A 12,537-nucleotide genomic window follows, 5' to 3' on the forward strand; every position below is an offset into this window, starting at 1 on the left:
ACACATCTGCGTACAATGGCCTGAGTCAAGTTGGACAATCTTGGTATGTAGAAATGTTTCCTGAGAGATTCTTCAGTACTGTCTCTCCCAGAATGTGTCCCGTTGTGATAATTTTGGACAATTTCTACCGCTAGTGATGCTGGTATAACTATTCTTCCATCTTCTAGCTGATACCACTTGTTCTCCAAATACTTTCCCGGTTCAGTCTTTAACCACTCCTCTTCTTGAGCTGTATAAACTGGAGTCCATTGGGACAGTGGAGTTGGTATAAGAGCAGCTATATGCCCCACATACTCCTGTCTTCCTGATTCAGCAGCACGCTTAGCTGCACTATCTGCCATCCGATTTCCCTTGGTTACATCACCATCTCCTCTCAGATGCGCTCGACAATGTATGATACCGACTTCTTTCGGCTCCCACACTGCTTCCAATAGTTGTAGGATTTCGGCTGCGTATTTGATTTCTTTGCCTTCTGAATTCAGTAGTCCTCTTTCTTTATACAAAGCTCCGTGGGCATGAGTGGTTAAGAACGCATACTTAGAGTCCGTATAGATATTCACTCTTAAACCTTCAGCCAATTGTAACGCTCGTGTTAGTGCTATTAATTCTGCCTTTTGTGCTGATGTTCCTTTCGCCAGTGGCCGAGCTTCTATCACCTTGTCTATTGTTGTTACTGCATATCCTGCATAGCGGATCCCTTCTTTCACATAACTACTGCCGTCGGTATAATATTGAACATCGGGGTTCTGGATGGGAAAATCACGAAGATCTGGTCTACTTGAAAATACTTCATCCATTACTTCCAAACAATCATGTTGACTTTCAGTAGGTTGTGGCAAAAGGGTAGCTGGATTTAAGGTGTTTACAGTCTCTAAATGCACTCTTGGGTTTTCACACAACATTGCTTGATACTTGGTCATACGGCTGTTACTAAACCAATGATTTCCTTTGTAATCCAACAACGTCTGTACTGCATGTGGGACTCGTACATAAAGTTCTTGACCCAGAGTGAGTTTATCGGCTTCAGCTACTAGCAGGGCGGCTGCAGCTACGGCTCTTAGACAAGGTGGAAGTCCGCTGGCCACTGCATCCAATTGCTTAGACATATAGGCAACAGGTCTTTGCCATGATCCCAAGTACTGTGTCAATACTCCCACAGCCATTCTTCTTTGCTCATGTACATATAAGTAGAATGGTCGTGTGTGATCAGGTAGACCTAATGCTGGGGCACTCATCAAAGCCTTCTTCACATCTTCAAATGCCGTTTGCTGTTCTTGGGTCCATAAGAAGGGGTCGTGCTCTGTACCTTTGATGGCTGCGTACAGAGGTTTTGCCAGTATCGCATAGCTGGGAATCCATATCCTACAGAAGCCTGCTGCCCCCAAGAATTCTCGCACTTGTCTTCTATTCTTGGGTATTGGTATTTGGCAGACAGCTTCTTTTCTCTCTGGCCCCATAATCCTTTGACCTTCAGAGATATGGAATCCCAGATACTTGACAGTTGGCAAACACAACTGAGCCTTCTTCCTGGACACCTTGTATCCTGCCTTCCAGAGAATATGTAGTAGATCGTGCGTTGCTTGCTGACATTTTTCTTTTGTAACTGCTGCTATCAACAAGTCATCTACATATTGTAACAATACACATTCTCCTGGGATAGACTCGAAATCCAGTAGATCTTGACTTAGAGCTGAACCAAATAGGGTAGGTGAATTTTTAAACCCTTGGGGCAGTCTTGTCCAAGTCATTTGGCGTTTTGAGCCCGTTACAGCGTTCTCCCATTGGAAAGCGAAAATACATTGACTTTCTGCGGCAATTCGGAGGCAAAAGAAGGCATCTTTGAGATCTAAGACTGTGAAGTAAGTAGCCCCGCCCGGAATTAAAGCAAGCAGGTTATATGGATTGGGTACAACTGGATGTATACTAACAACCGCATCATTGACTGCTCTCAAGTCCTGCACAGGTCGATACTCATCTGTACCGGGCTTTTGAACAGGCAGCAATGGGGTGTTCCAGGGGGAAGTACAGAATTTTAGGATACCATACCGTATGAACTTATCCAGATAGGATTGGATGTTCTTCTTAGCCTTCTGTGGGATGTGGTATTGTCTTAGGCTTACTGGATAAACCCCAAGTTTCAGTTCAATTTTTATAGGTGGAATATTGCGGGCCAGTCCTGGTGGGTTGTTCTCTGCCCAAACTCCTGGTATGTTAAACAATGTCTCATCACTCCTAGGGTTTTGGCTAGTCAACACTGTATAAAGTCGCCACTCTTCTTCCTTTGGTACGGATAAAGTCATAATACCTGAAGGTCCATTAAACTTTAAGGATGTTGTTCCATTTGGTAGGAACGTAATCTGCGCTTGTAATTTTGATAGCATATCACGTCCCAGCAATTGGACTGGACATTCAGGCATATAAAGGAATTGGTGTTTTACTACGTGGCCTCCCAATGTACAGAGTCGACTTTTAAGAACCGGTTTTTCAGCACTTCTTCCAGTTGCTCCTATCACAGTAATAGTCCTTCCAGATGGAGGAGCAACTAGATTAGTCACCACTGAATGTTCAGCACCAGTGTCGATCATGAACGCACTCCTTTTTCCCCCTATTGATACATCGACCATAGGCTCCGCTCGACCAAGGGGGATGGAGCCCGGTCGGTATCAATAGTCCTCCATGACCGTGTCAGCCAATCCTACAAAGTCCCTACCTTCTCTATCGCGGGACCTTTGCGCTGCTGGAATATACCTGTCTTCCCTAACACTTCCTCTGTTCCCATTACTCCCTCTATAACCATTACTCCCTCCGGGGCCTCCTCTACCTCTCGCTCTGCCTCTAAAGTTTCCGTAGCCTGCCCTGGGTTGGTCTCTCTCGTACTGCTCTCTTTGCGGACATTCGTTCCTCCAATGCCCTTCTTCCTTGCAATACGCGCATTGATCCCTACTCAAAGGCTCCCTACTCCATCTATTATTGCCTCTATCTGGGCCCCGTTTATCTACGCCTGCGATCGCTACCGCTAGCATATCAGCCTTTTTACGCATCTTGCGCTCTTCCTCTTTCTTACTTTCTGTATCCCTGTTCATATAGACCTTATTTGCTACCTCCATTAGTTGGGTGATGGACATACCTGCAAACCCTTCTAACTTTTGTAGCTTGCGCTTAATATCTCCGTATGCTTGGCTGACAAAGGCGGAGTTAACCATTCGGGAATTGTCTGCGTCTTCCGGATTAAAGGGGGTATACAAGCGGTATGCCTCCAATAATCGGTCATAAAAGACACTGGGCGCTTCATCGCTTTTCTGGATCACCTCAACTGTCTTCGACATGTTAATGGCTTTCTTTCCTCCTGCTTTCATGCCAGCAATTATAGCGTCTCTATAGGCTCTGAGTTGAACCATATCAGCACCATTTACGTTCCAATCGGGATCAGTGTTGGGATAATGTGTTGCGGCCCATGCTGCTGGATTAGCTTGGTTCAAAACACGGGCTCTATCCTCTAGTGCTTTTATGGCTGCTTGATTTATTCTTGTCCTTTCCTCATTGTTAAATAAAGTCATTAGTAACTGCTGGCAATCAGCCCATGTCGGATTATGCGTCTGTACTATTGAGGTGAACAGATCAGTCATAGCTTGTGGTTTCTCAGTATACGAGGAATTATGGGTCTTCCAGTTTAAAAGATCGGTTGTGGTAAATGGGACATATACGAAGACTGGGTCAGCGTGTGCCATTTGACCTGCGGCATCGATATAAGCTGACCCGGGATTCAGACGAAGAGGCATCTGATAGTGCTTTAATTGTTGGGCACCAGTCAACTGTCGGGTTTGGATGGGGCTACGTAGAGAGGCGTCAGTCATGGGTTCCGGTCGGGGAGAGATAGGGTATGGGGATGTGGGAGGTTGGTTTTGGGAAAAGGTCGTAAATAAAACACTTCGAGCCGAGCTAGATGAAGCTTGACCGGAAGTCTGAAGTGGCGCCAAATCAGGATATTCGTTTCTAATGGGGGTGGGTTCTGGTTCCGGAAGGGGAGATTTAGTACGAGGGGGGGTGGATCCTGTACTGGAGGAGGAAGCGGAAGTGGATGGGGGTAATGAGGGGAGGGCTGCAGGACTTCCTGCGTTTGCGTCACTTCCTCTCAACGGAAAGTAAGGGGTCGGCAAAGGGATCTCGGACTCAGGGGGCGTGTCCAAAATGGGCCTAACACCAGTCCTAGTGGACGAACAAGTCCTAGCTACCATGAGGCGACACTGCTCCTCGTGGCATGTCTGGAGCCATTTTGGCGAGTCATTTACGGCCTGTCTCCAACAGTCAATATAAGGAAACTGGCCGTAAAGTTCAGGCCTACCTGATACAGCCACGTGTAAGCGCTGTACCAGAGTTAGATCCAAACTGCCACGTGGCGGCCATGCCGCAACCAAAGTAGGCCACTCCCTAGTACACAAAGTGACCAAACGTACAGGAGACATTTTAACCCCAAAATCACAAGTTTTGAATCCCTTTTTAAAATTCTTCACCATACAACCTAAGGGATCCGGAATCGTTGACTGCGACGCACCCATACTTAACAATGGAACGTCGTCGACAACGAATACTATACACGCGTACTATTCAACAGTCACACCCGTTTCCTCTGGCAACAGCACCACGTGGTACGGTTACCAAGTGAAACGTACACAATAACAATAAACACTCAGGGAATTCCCGTACACACACAGCTGTTACACCAGTCACTATATAATCAATATTATGCCCTTTGGCGTAACTATACAGTCACCCACGCTATAATTCTCTATATACGAATTACCCGTCTATAACACACCCCAGTAACATCGTCTTTTACAATTAGCGGTTACAGTACGGTTAGCATAGGTCAAAGCACAAGTTAAGGTCACAATACAATTATTAGTGGTTATGGTGTTAAACATGCAATGGACAACAATGATTAGTACTTATATACAGTGTCAGTAAATATACAGGGTTATGGTACCGTGCACTATAATACAGCAACACACTATTAACACTCTCGCTAGACGGCTGAGCTCGCGCTATCTAACAAGATATACACTTTACTAAACAATCGTTAACACATTTACAATTCCCAACTAAACTATTGGCCAGTACCTTGAATGGACTACCTAAAACTATATACACCCGTTTTGGTTAGCCACACTGCCCAATCACCACATATATAGCGAGCTAGAGAACCGAATTTACACAGGCGCCTCTTAGTCGCACTATCAAAAGTCTAGTGGGTTCCAAATTTACACGCCTTCCCACTTAGCCCAGATAGGATGAGAACTAGCGAACCGAATTTACACAGGCGCCGCTTAGTCTCCCGGTCCCTCCGACCTAGCGAACGTAATATACACCCTAGAACGCTAGTCTAGACAAGACACCGGTGTCCGGCTAGGGCTATTTACACCAGGACCCCGCCTGACTAACCAAATCAAACGGTCTGACTAAAGAGCGTTCGATCGAGCGGTGCGCCTTCGCTCCTTCCCTCCGACAGAGGGGGCAGATACACAGATTCAAACCCCTTTGGGCCTACCGCACAATCGGTATACCCCTAGTGGGTCCTGCCGTCTAAAACAGCAGTTGTCTTACCTCCTCGTTCCTGAACCTGAGTTCACACTCATCGACGGGGACACCCCAGCACTTCTCACGTAGAGGCCGATGATCTCCTGGACAACAGACCAGTGGCGCCGAGACGAAGGGAGGTCCACGCAGAAGTTCAGGGGTGCAGCCGTAGAGAACGTGGGCAAAGATAGACCGTCTCACGCCTCTGCCTCTCAGCTACCGTTGAACGATGAGTTTCCCGGCCAATGCACCAAATGATACCGGAGAAACTGACGGAAGCCAAGCACAGAGAGATGGACACAGGTTTCTTCAGGAAGGAAGAGATTCTTTATTGGATCACCGATCGGGACTCAGAGGGACTAGCGTCACCAAAATACAGCAAATTCTGAGCCCCGGACAATAGTGCAGGCTCCTTATATAGGCATATAACTCCTCCCATATTAAGCTCCACCCGCACATTCTCTTAACCAATCAACACAAATAAGAATTAACTTCCTGTTTGACCGCATGGCTTGTCCAGCACAATGGAGGAGGGGAATACTATATCCTGTATTCTTGCACATGCTCCGTACACTACTGATCGTATCTTGCCTCGTGCAACCAACTGATCGATACGTCAGCATATGCACGTACACATGCCACGTGGTAATCTCGGCCTACTAAATTTATTTTTACCGAGATTCCACCACAGGCTTACTACGGTATTTCAGAGAAGGTGGCTGGTGCTCTGCAGACCTCTGACAAGTTGTCAAATCATTTGCAAACCGTTTACTTATCCTGGGATGGCGATAGGGTACTTCAGACTCTGTAACCACTACAGCGTGATCATACTGCTTGGAGTTAGAAAGATTTAGAAACGCTCTATTTTATTAACTGTTCTTCTTCTTAAGCTTTTCTTTTTCGTATTGTGTTTTAACATGGTGGAAGGGATTGTGAAATAAAATAGATATAGAAATCCAAACACACATGATGCTATGGTAAATCCACACATTGTCTGTACTGCATACATCTGCAAAGCTAATAAAGGATTAAATAAAGGCTTTTAAAATATCTTATAGCATCTATTGAACAATCGTTGTATTTATTTATAGTTATGTGGTAGAATCTTCAGTCATGGTTCTATATAAAAGAGATGACCATATTAAGGGATGCATGCATTTTCTATTTTACGGGGTTTTAAAATGCAATAAAAAAGAGGGATTAAAGAAAGGAAGAACATTTAAAACATTAAGAAAAGTAGGGCCTGTTTTGTTTATTTTGAGTGTTTAAGTAATGTTTATGGTAAAACCAGCACTCTGGTATGGTAAGTGTACTTAAGTCTTGCAACTCGTTATTGTGTGGATCCACTGGTGCTATTATCTTGTACAAGTAGCCTGTAATGAAGCCTATACTGTGCCAGTTAATCTACTATTGATTAGTGCAGATTGTTACCCCAGGCATATATTTTGTTTTGTCTATTTACAAAAGTGGCATGTTAACTCACTCTGTGACCTTGACTGAATATTAAAGTTTTGTATGACCTGTCACCATGCGGACACTAGTCCCTGTATGCATGTTGTCTCACTATGACTCATACTGTCTCTGTCATGGATGTACCGCTATATTTCATTTTCAATCTCTGCCACAATAAAACAAAGATTGACAAAATAAACATATATAGCAATGTTAAAAATGCAAAAGTTATTAGTTAATACTGAGAGAAGTATTACTTTGCTTGTATTCCATACAATTCCATATAAAATATTCAATATAATGTAGCCTCCTTTATCTTAACACATGCACTGTAGTTACCCTGTACAAGATGATTGTAGAATTATGCTAACAACCATAATTATGGAATGAAACTGATCAAATTTGTGGTTCACTGCACCCGCTGGTATTTTGGTTTGAATTCTTTGTCACCTTCATGTTATGTGTTTTTATTTAATTTTCTTCTATGTGTATATAATATATACATTTATTTATTTATTTTCTGCGTTGAACAAAGTGATCTCATTATCATCTCTTCAGAAGGGTACTGAGACATTGTGTTCCCGAATGTTCTTATGATAGTACAATTCACATGTGGGAAATTAGTTGTAAAGCAAATTTTGCACTGATTACTTCCTTTAATTACAGGGGATGGAAAGAGGAGCTAAAGGCCAGTTTGCCTCGTTCAGCAGTTTCATTTCAACAATAAACCAGAAAAAAGAAGCATCCGGGAACAGAAGCTCACCTACACAACTTGTTATACCCAACAACAAAAATGGTAAATACAGATCTGTTATGTACACAGCTGTTCCACGCAGGCATGATCATGGTATACTTGATTACACAGAACCGGAATAATTGTGTACTGCTTGATGCATTCAGTGGGGCTTATTTACTAAACCAGGGATTATGGAGGAATAGTTGGTTAAGTAGCTATGTTGTTCCAGGGCTGAGTGTGTATGTTTCAGACTGTCCAGTATACCATTTCTCTTTGATGAGCCCTTGTTACAAGCCATTGCATGGTGGCTGACCTATGTGTTGATATTTATACAGATACTCTGTGTTTTAACCCCTTAAGGACCAAACTTCTGGAATAAAAGGGAAGCATGACATGTCACACATGTCATGTGTCCTTAAGGGGTTAAACAAAATTGTAGGAGGGCATTGGAATTAAGTGGTGGTTTGCATTTGTTTGAAGGGGTACTATAGTGTCAGGAATACAAAGCTCTGTCTGCCCCTCCCTCGCACCACCCCTCCCTGGTGAATTAAGGGTCAAAATCCTTTAATTTAATTACTGGATCCCAGCGCCAGTGCCCTTCGGTGTTGGGTTGCTGCTCCGCCTCCTCCGACGTCACTCAACGAGGGGGGCGCTAATGCCCAGAGGCCTCCCCATAGGGAAGCATTGAATCAATGCTTTCCTATGGGGATATAGCTGACGCTGGATGTCCTCATGCAGAGCCACTAGAGGCTGTTTTAGTTTCTCAAAACCTGCAATGTTTTACATTGCAGCATTAAGTGCCATAGGGACACTGTGCCTATACCACTTCAATGAGCTGAAGTAGTCTGGATGCCAATAGCGACCCTTTAACCCCTTAAGGACACGACATGTGTGACATGTCATGATTCCCTTTTATCCCAGAAGTTTGGTCCTTAAGGGGTTAAAGGGATATTATAGTCACCAAAACAACTTTATATTATGAAGCAGTTTAGATCATGCCTCTGCAGTCTCACTGCTCAATTCTCTGCCATTCATGAGTAAAATCACTTTTATTTCTGGTTATACAGCCCTAGCCACACCTCCCCTGGCTGTGATTGACACAGCTTGCATTTTTTTTTTGTTTTTATCTCTGCTCTGTAAATTGAACTTTAATCACACACAGGAGGCTCCTGTGGGGTCTAGAAGGCTATTGGCAGAGCAGGAGATAAGAAATTCTAAGCTAAAAAGAATTTGCAATAAAGGAAGTGTATGTGATGGACTACCTTGCACCCCGACCGGGTACCTCTGTCAAGCTCGCTTTTTAGCTCTCCTCCAGGACACAGGAGTGCTTCAGCCCCTAGCCTCTGCAGCTTGGCTTGGGTCTCATTGTCGCTTACCGCCCTGAAACAGGGTCCTGGGTACAGCTTCACATGATTAAGCTCTCCTGCAAGTATAGCTGATCCGCCCAAACACTAAACCAGACTGAGTGAAGGGTGGAAAGGAACTGGTTTATAATGGAAAGTTACCTGCTTAAATACACAACCCCCAGCTGGGGGTCTCCACACAATAAAATGCAAGCCCCTCCCAAAGATTTCTGTGCCTGGGAGATAATTGAGTTAATTATCTCCCAGGAACAGAGAGGCAAACACAAAAACATAAAACATAAAAATACCCCAAAACATCATAAAAATATACAGTAACCCCACATATTATACATCCCCATATAGCCTTGATCTGAGCGCCCAAGATGTCCAAATAGCGCACTGATCCATGCAGTATAGGGGAAATGCCACCGGCTGCACACGTGATCCTATGCCCAAAATAGTTCCAGAATGTCTGGTGCTCTTGCCGGTCAACCTTTGGGAGCTTCTGTGTCTGAAATAAGAAGTAGCATTTGTTTTCCTTAGTCTCACACACCTTCCCTCCAAAAAGCGTTCTCCTGGCTGATCGCACAAAGTGGTTCAAAACTCTGATCCAAGTTGTCCGAGAACCACAAGGTCACCTCATGCCGAAAACAGTTCATTAACAATCTTAAGTACTAAGTACCACTGAGGTGACCGGGGAACCACGAAGTCCTCATGCCCAAATCAGTTCCATAGCGGTTGCGGCTAAGTACCACTGAGAACCGTTAGTGGGTTTTCTTCATGCGAACGGCCACCAGGGAACTAGCGTCTGGTTCCATTCAAATAAAGGGAAAGTGCCGAACCAGTGGCACTGAGGGAAAGCTGCTAATGGCGGCTGTGTAGAATAACCCCCGAATGGGAATGGACCATAGTCGGTGGGCAGGAAGCCAGCTTCCATACTCCTCCAGGAGTTCATGGCAAACGTTCGTGGGAAGGAGAATTTGTCACAGTGTAAACATTAGATGACTCTTTGCAGGATGTGATGTGTTTTGGAGGCTGTGCAAGTGACATGTAGGGAGGTGTGACTAGGGCTGCATGAACAGTGATTTCTCCTAAATGGCAGAGAATTAAGCAGTGAGACTGCAGAGGTATGATCTATACAACAAAACTGCTTCTTTAAGATAAAGTTGATTTGGTGACTATAGTGTCAGTTTAAGATGTGCAGAAGGTACGTAAAATGTGGGAAGTGACAAGCCTTTATTAACCCCTTAAGGACACATGACATGTGTGACATGTCATGATTCCCTTTTATTCCAGAAGTTTGGTCCTTAAGGGGTTAAAGGAACACTATAGTCACCTAAATTACTTTAGCTAAATAAAGCAGTTTTAGTGTATAGATCATTCCCCTGCAATTTCACTGCTCAATTCACTGTCAGTTAGGAGTTAAATCACTTTGTTTCTGTTTATGCAGCCCTAGCCACACCTCCCCTGGTTATGATTGACAGAGCCTGCATGAAAAAAAAATACTGGTTTCACTTTCAAACAGATGCAATTTACCTTAAATAATTGTATCTCAATCTCTAAATTGAACTTTAATCACATACAGGAGGCTTTTGCAGGGTCTAGCAAGCTATTAACATAGCAGGGGATAAGAAAATCTTAATTAAACAGAACTTGCAATAAAGAAAGCCTAAATAGGGCTCTCTTTACAGGAAGTGTTTATGGAAGGCTGTGCAAGTCACATGCAGGGAGGTGTGACTAGGGTTCATAAACAAAGAGATTTAACTCCTAAATGGCAGAGGATTGAGCAGTGAGGCTGCAGGCGCATGTTCTATACACCAAAACTGCTTCATTAAGCTAAAGTTGTTCAGGTGACTATAGTGTCCCTTTAATAATGATAATATTCAGAGTTATGGTGATTGAGAAAGTATCACATACACCATTTCACTCTGATGTAAATGAAACCAGGTTTGGTATTGTTGCGTTATGCTTTGTGCAGCAATATGGCTGATGGTCATTACACCAGTCATAGTTCTGGTTGAAACAGCCAATGAAAAAGCAGCTGGTGTAGAATTCTCAAAGTGTTCCGAAATGTGTCCTTTTTGGAGGAGTGTTGATTAAAAATATGTTTCAATTGATTAAAGCATTTTAAAAGTATGTCACTTTCCTTCAATGTATATTCTGACAGATTTTGGCTTCCCCACCATTATGACCCATTAATGAAAAATACTGGCTGAGATGTATCACAGTGTTGTGGTCTGTAAAGTGGTGCAAATATGTAAAATAGAAGAGTCAACAATGGAACTGGTTGATTTAATTGGTTTCCGTGGTAATTGCCTCACTGTCATACCTTCTCCCGGCGTCCGTCCTGTCCCTCCACGCTGTGCAGACACCCGGCCGACGTCGCATACGCTATTACTAGCTAGTCTCCGGCCTTGTCTCCGGCTTCTTAAAGGGGAAGTACCCATTTTTACCTTTGAACTAGCACTCTATTTATATCTATTTAATTACTGCCCTATCAGGTACCCTAGCCTATCAGCTCTCACTTAGCCCTATTTATACCTCCCTCTTTCATCACTTCCTTGCCCTGTCGTGGTCTCTTCTAGACCGAGAGTGCATTCTGTTGGTTTGTCTTTCATGGTATCTGACTTCGCCTTGTTTCCTGGTTATCCGTACTTCTGGCATCCTTGACCCTTGGCTTTGTTTTTTGTTTTTTCTTCCGTCTCTTATCCTGACCTGGGCTTATCTGACCATTCTGTTCTCATCGCTGTACTTTTACACGTTAAGTCCAGTCATTCGAAGGACCGGTAAAATGTCTGGCTTTGTGTACCTTTTGAGCCCCTTAGTTTGCGTGTTGGGGAGGTTAACCTTTACACTCACTTCTAGTACTGTGCACCATTATTCAGAACACAACACTTTAATAAAGCTCTCCTTATGTGTGACTATTTTAGAAAAGGCACATATAATTCACCCACACGTCCACAAATCTCTTCCATACTCTCACTAATAATAGGTCTGATAAGGACAACCACTAGCCGTAGTCTGATTCTAAATAGAAAGTGACAAGGAGTTTTGCTCTCTGCTTGAGTTTCCGAATGAAACTGTTTTGTTCTATAACCGAAGTGCGGTTGTTTAACATTCATATTGTGATATCCATATAAGCATTAGTAATGAGCCAATTATGTATAATTCATACCTGTTATATTGTTAAACTCATGAAGATTTTAAAAGAGCTTCTTAGCTCCTCTCCAAATGACAAAGAATGCTGTCGATTCCAGGCATCACTGATTTTGGCAACCAAATAAACTAGCTCAATCAGTGCATTTAGATAGTAATTCTGTATACAGGTATTATGCCATGTACTATAATTAGTTAATTGGGTCAGATCGAATCACTCCAGTGCACTGACAAGGTAATTTGTCTTGGCTGTCATAAAGATAAAATAATGGAAAT

The 12,537-nt window shown here is 43.5% G+C and overlaps 1 protein-coding gene across 1 annotated transcript in view; it reads left to right on the forward strand.

The window, feature by feature from the left end:
* The window catches only part of HECTD2 (HECT domain E3 ubiquitin protein ligase 2), a 106,053-nt gene that overhangs the window by 26,521 nt on the left and 66,995 nt on the right, over window positions 1-12,537 (forward strand). Inside the window, exon 2 of the mRNA XM_063435141.1 lies at window positions 7,693-7,822. Coding sequence (XP_063291211.1) covers window positions 7,693-7,822 — 130 coding nt within the window. The remainder of the gene's footprint in view (window positions 1-7,692; window positions 7,823-12,537) is intronic.

The sequence above is a fragment of the Pelobates fuscus genome, chromosome 10, assembly GCF_036172605.1.
Source record: "Pelobates fuscus isolate aPelFus1 chromosome 10, aPelFus1.pri, whole genome shotgun sequence".
Lineage (NCBI taxonomy): Eukaryota > Metazoa > Chordata > Amphibia > Anura > Pelobatidae > Pelobates > Pelobates fuscus.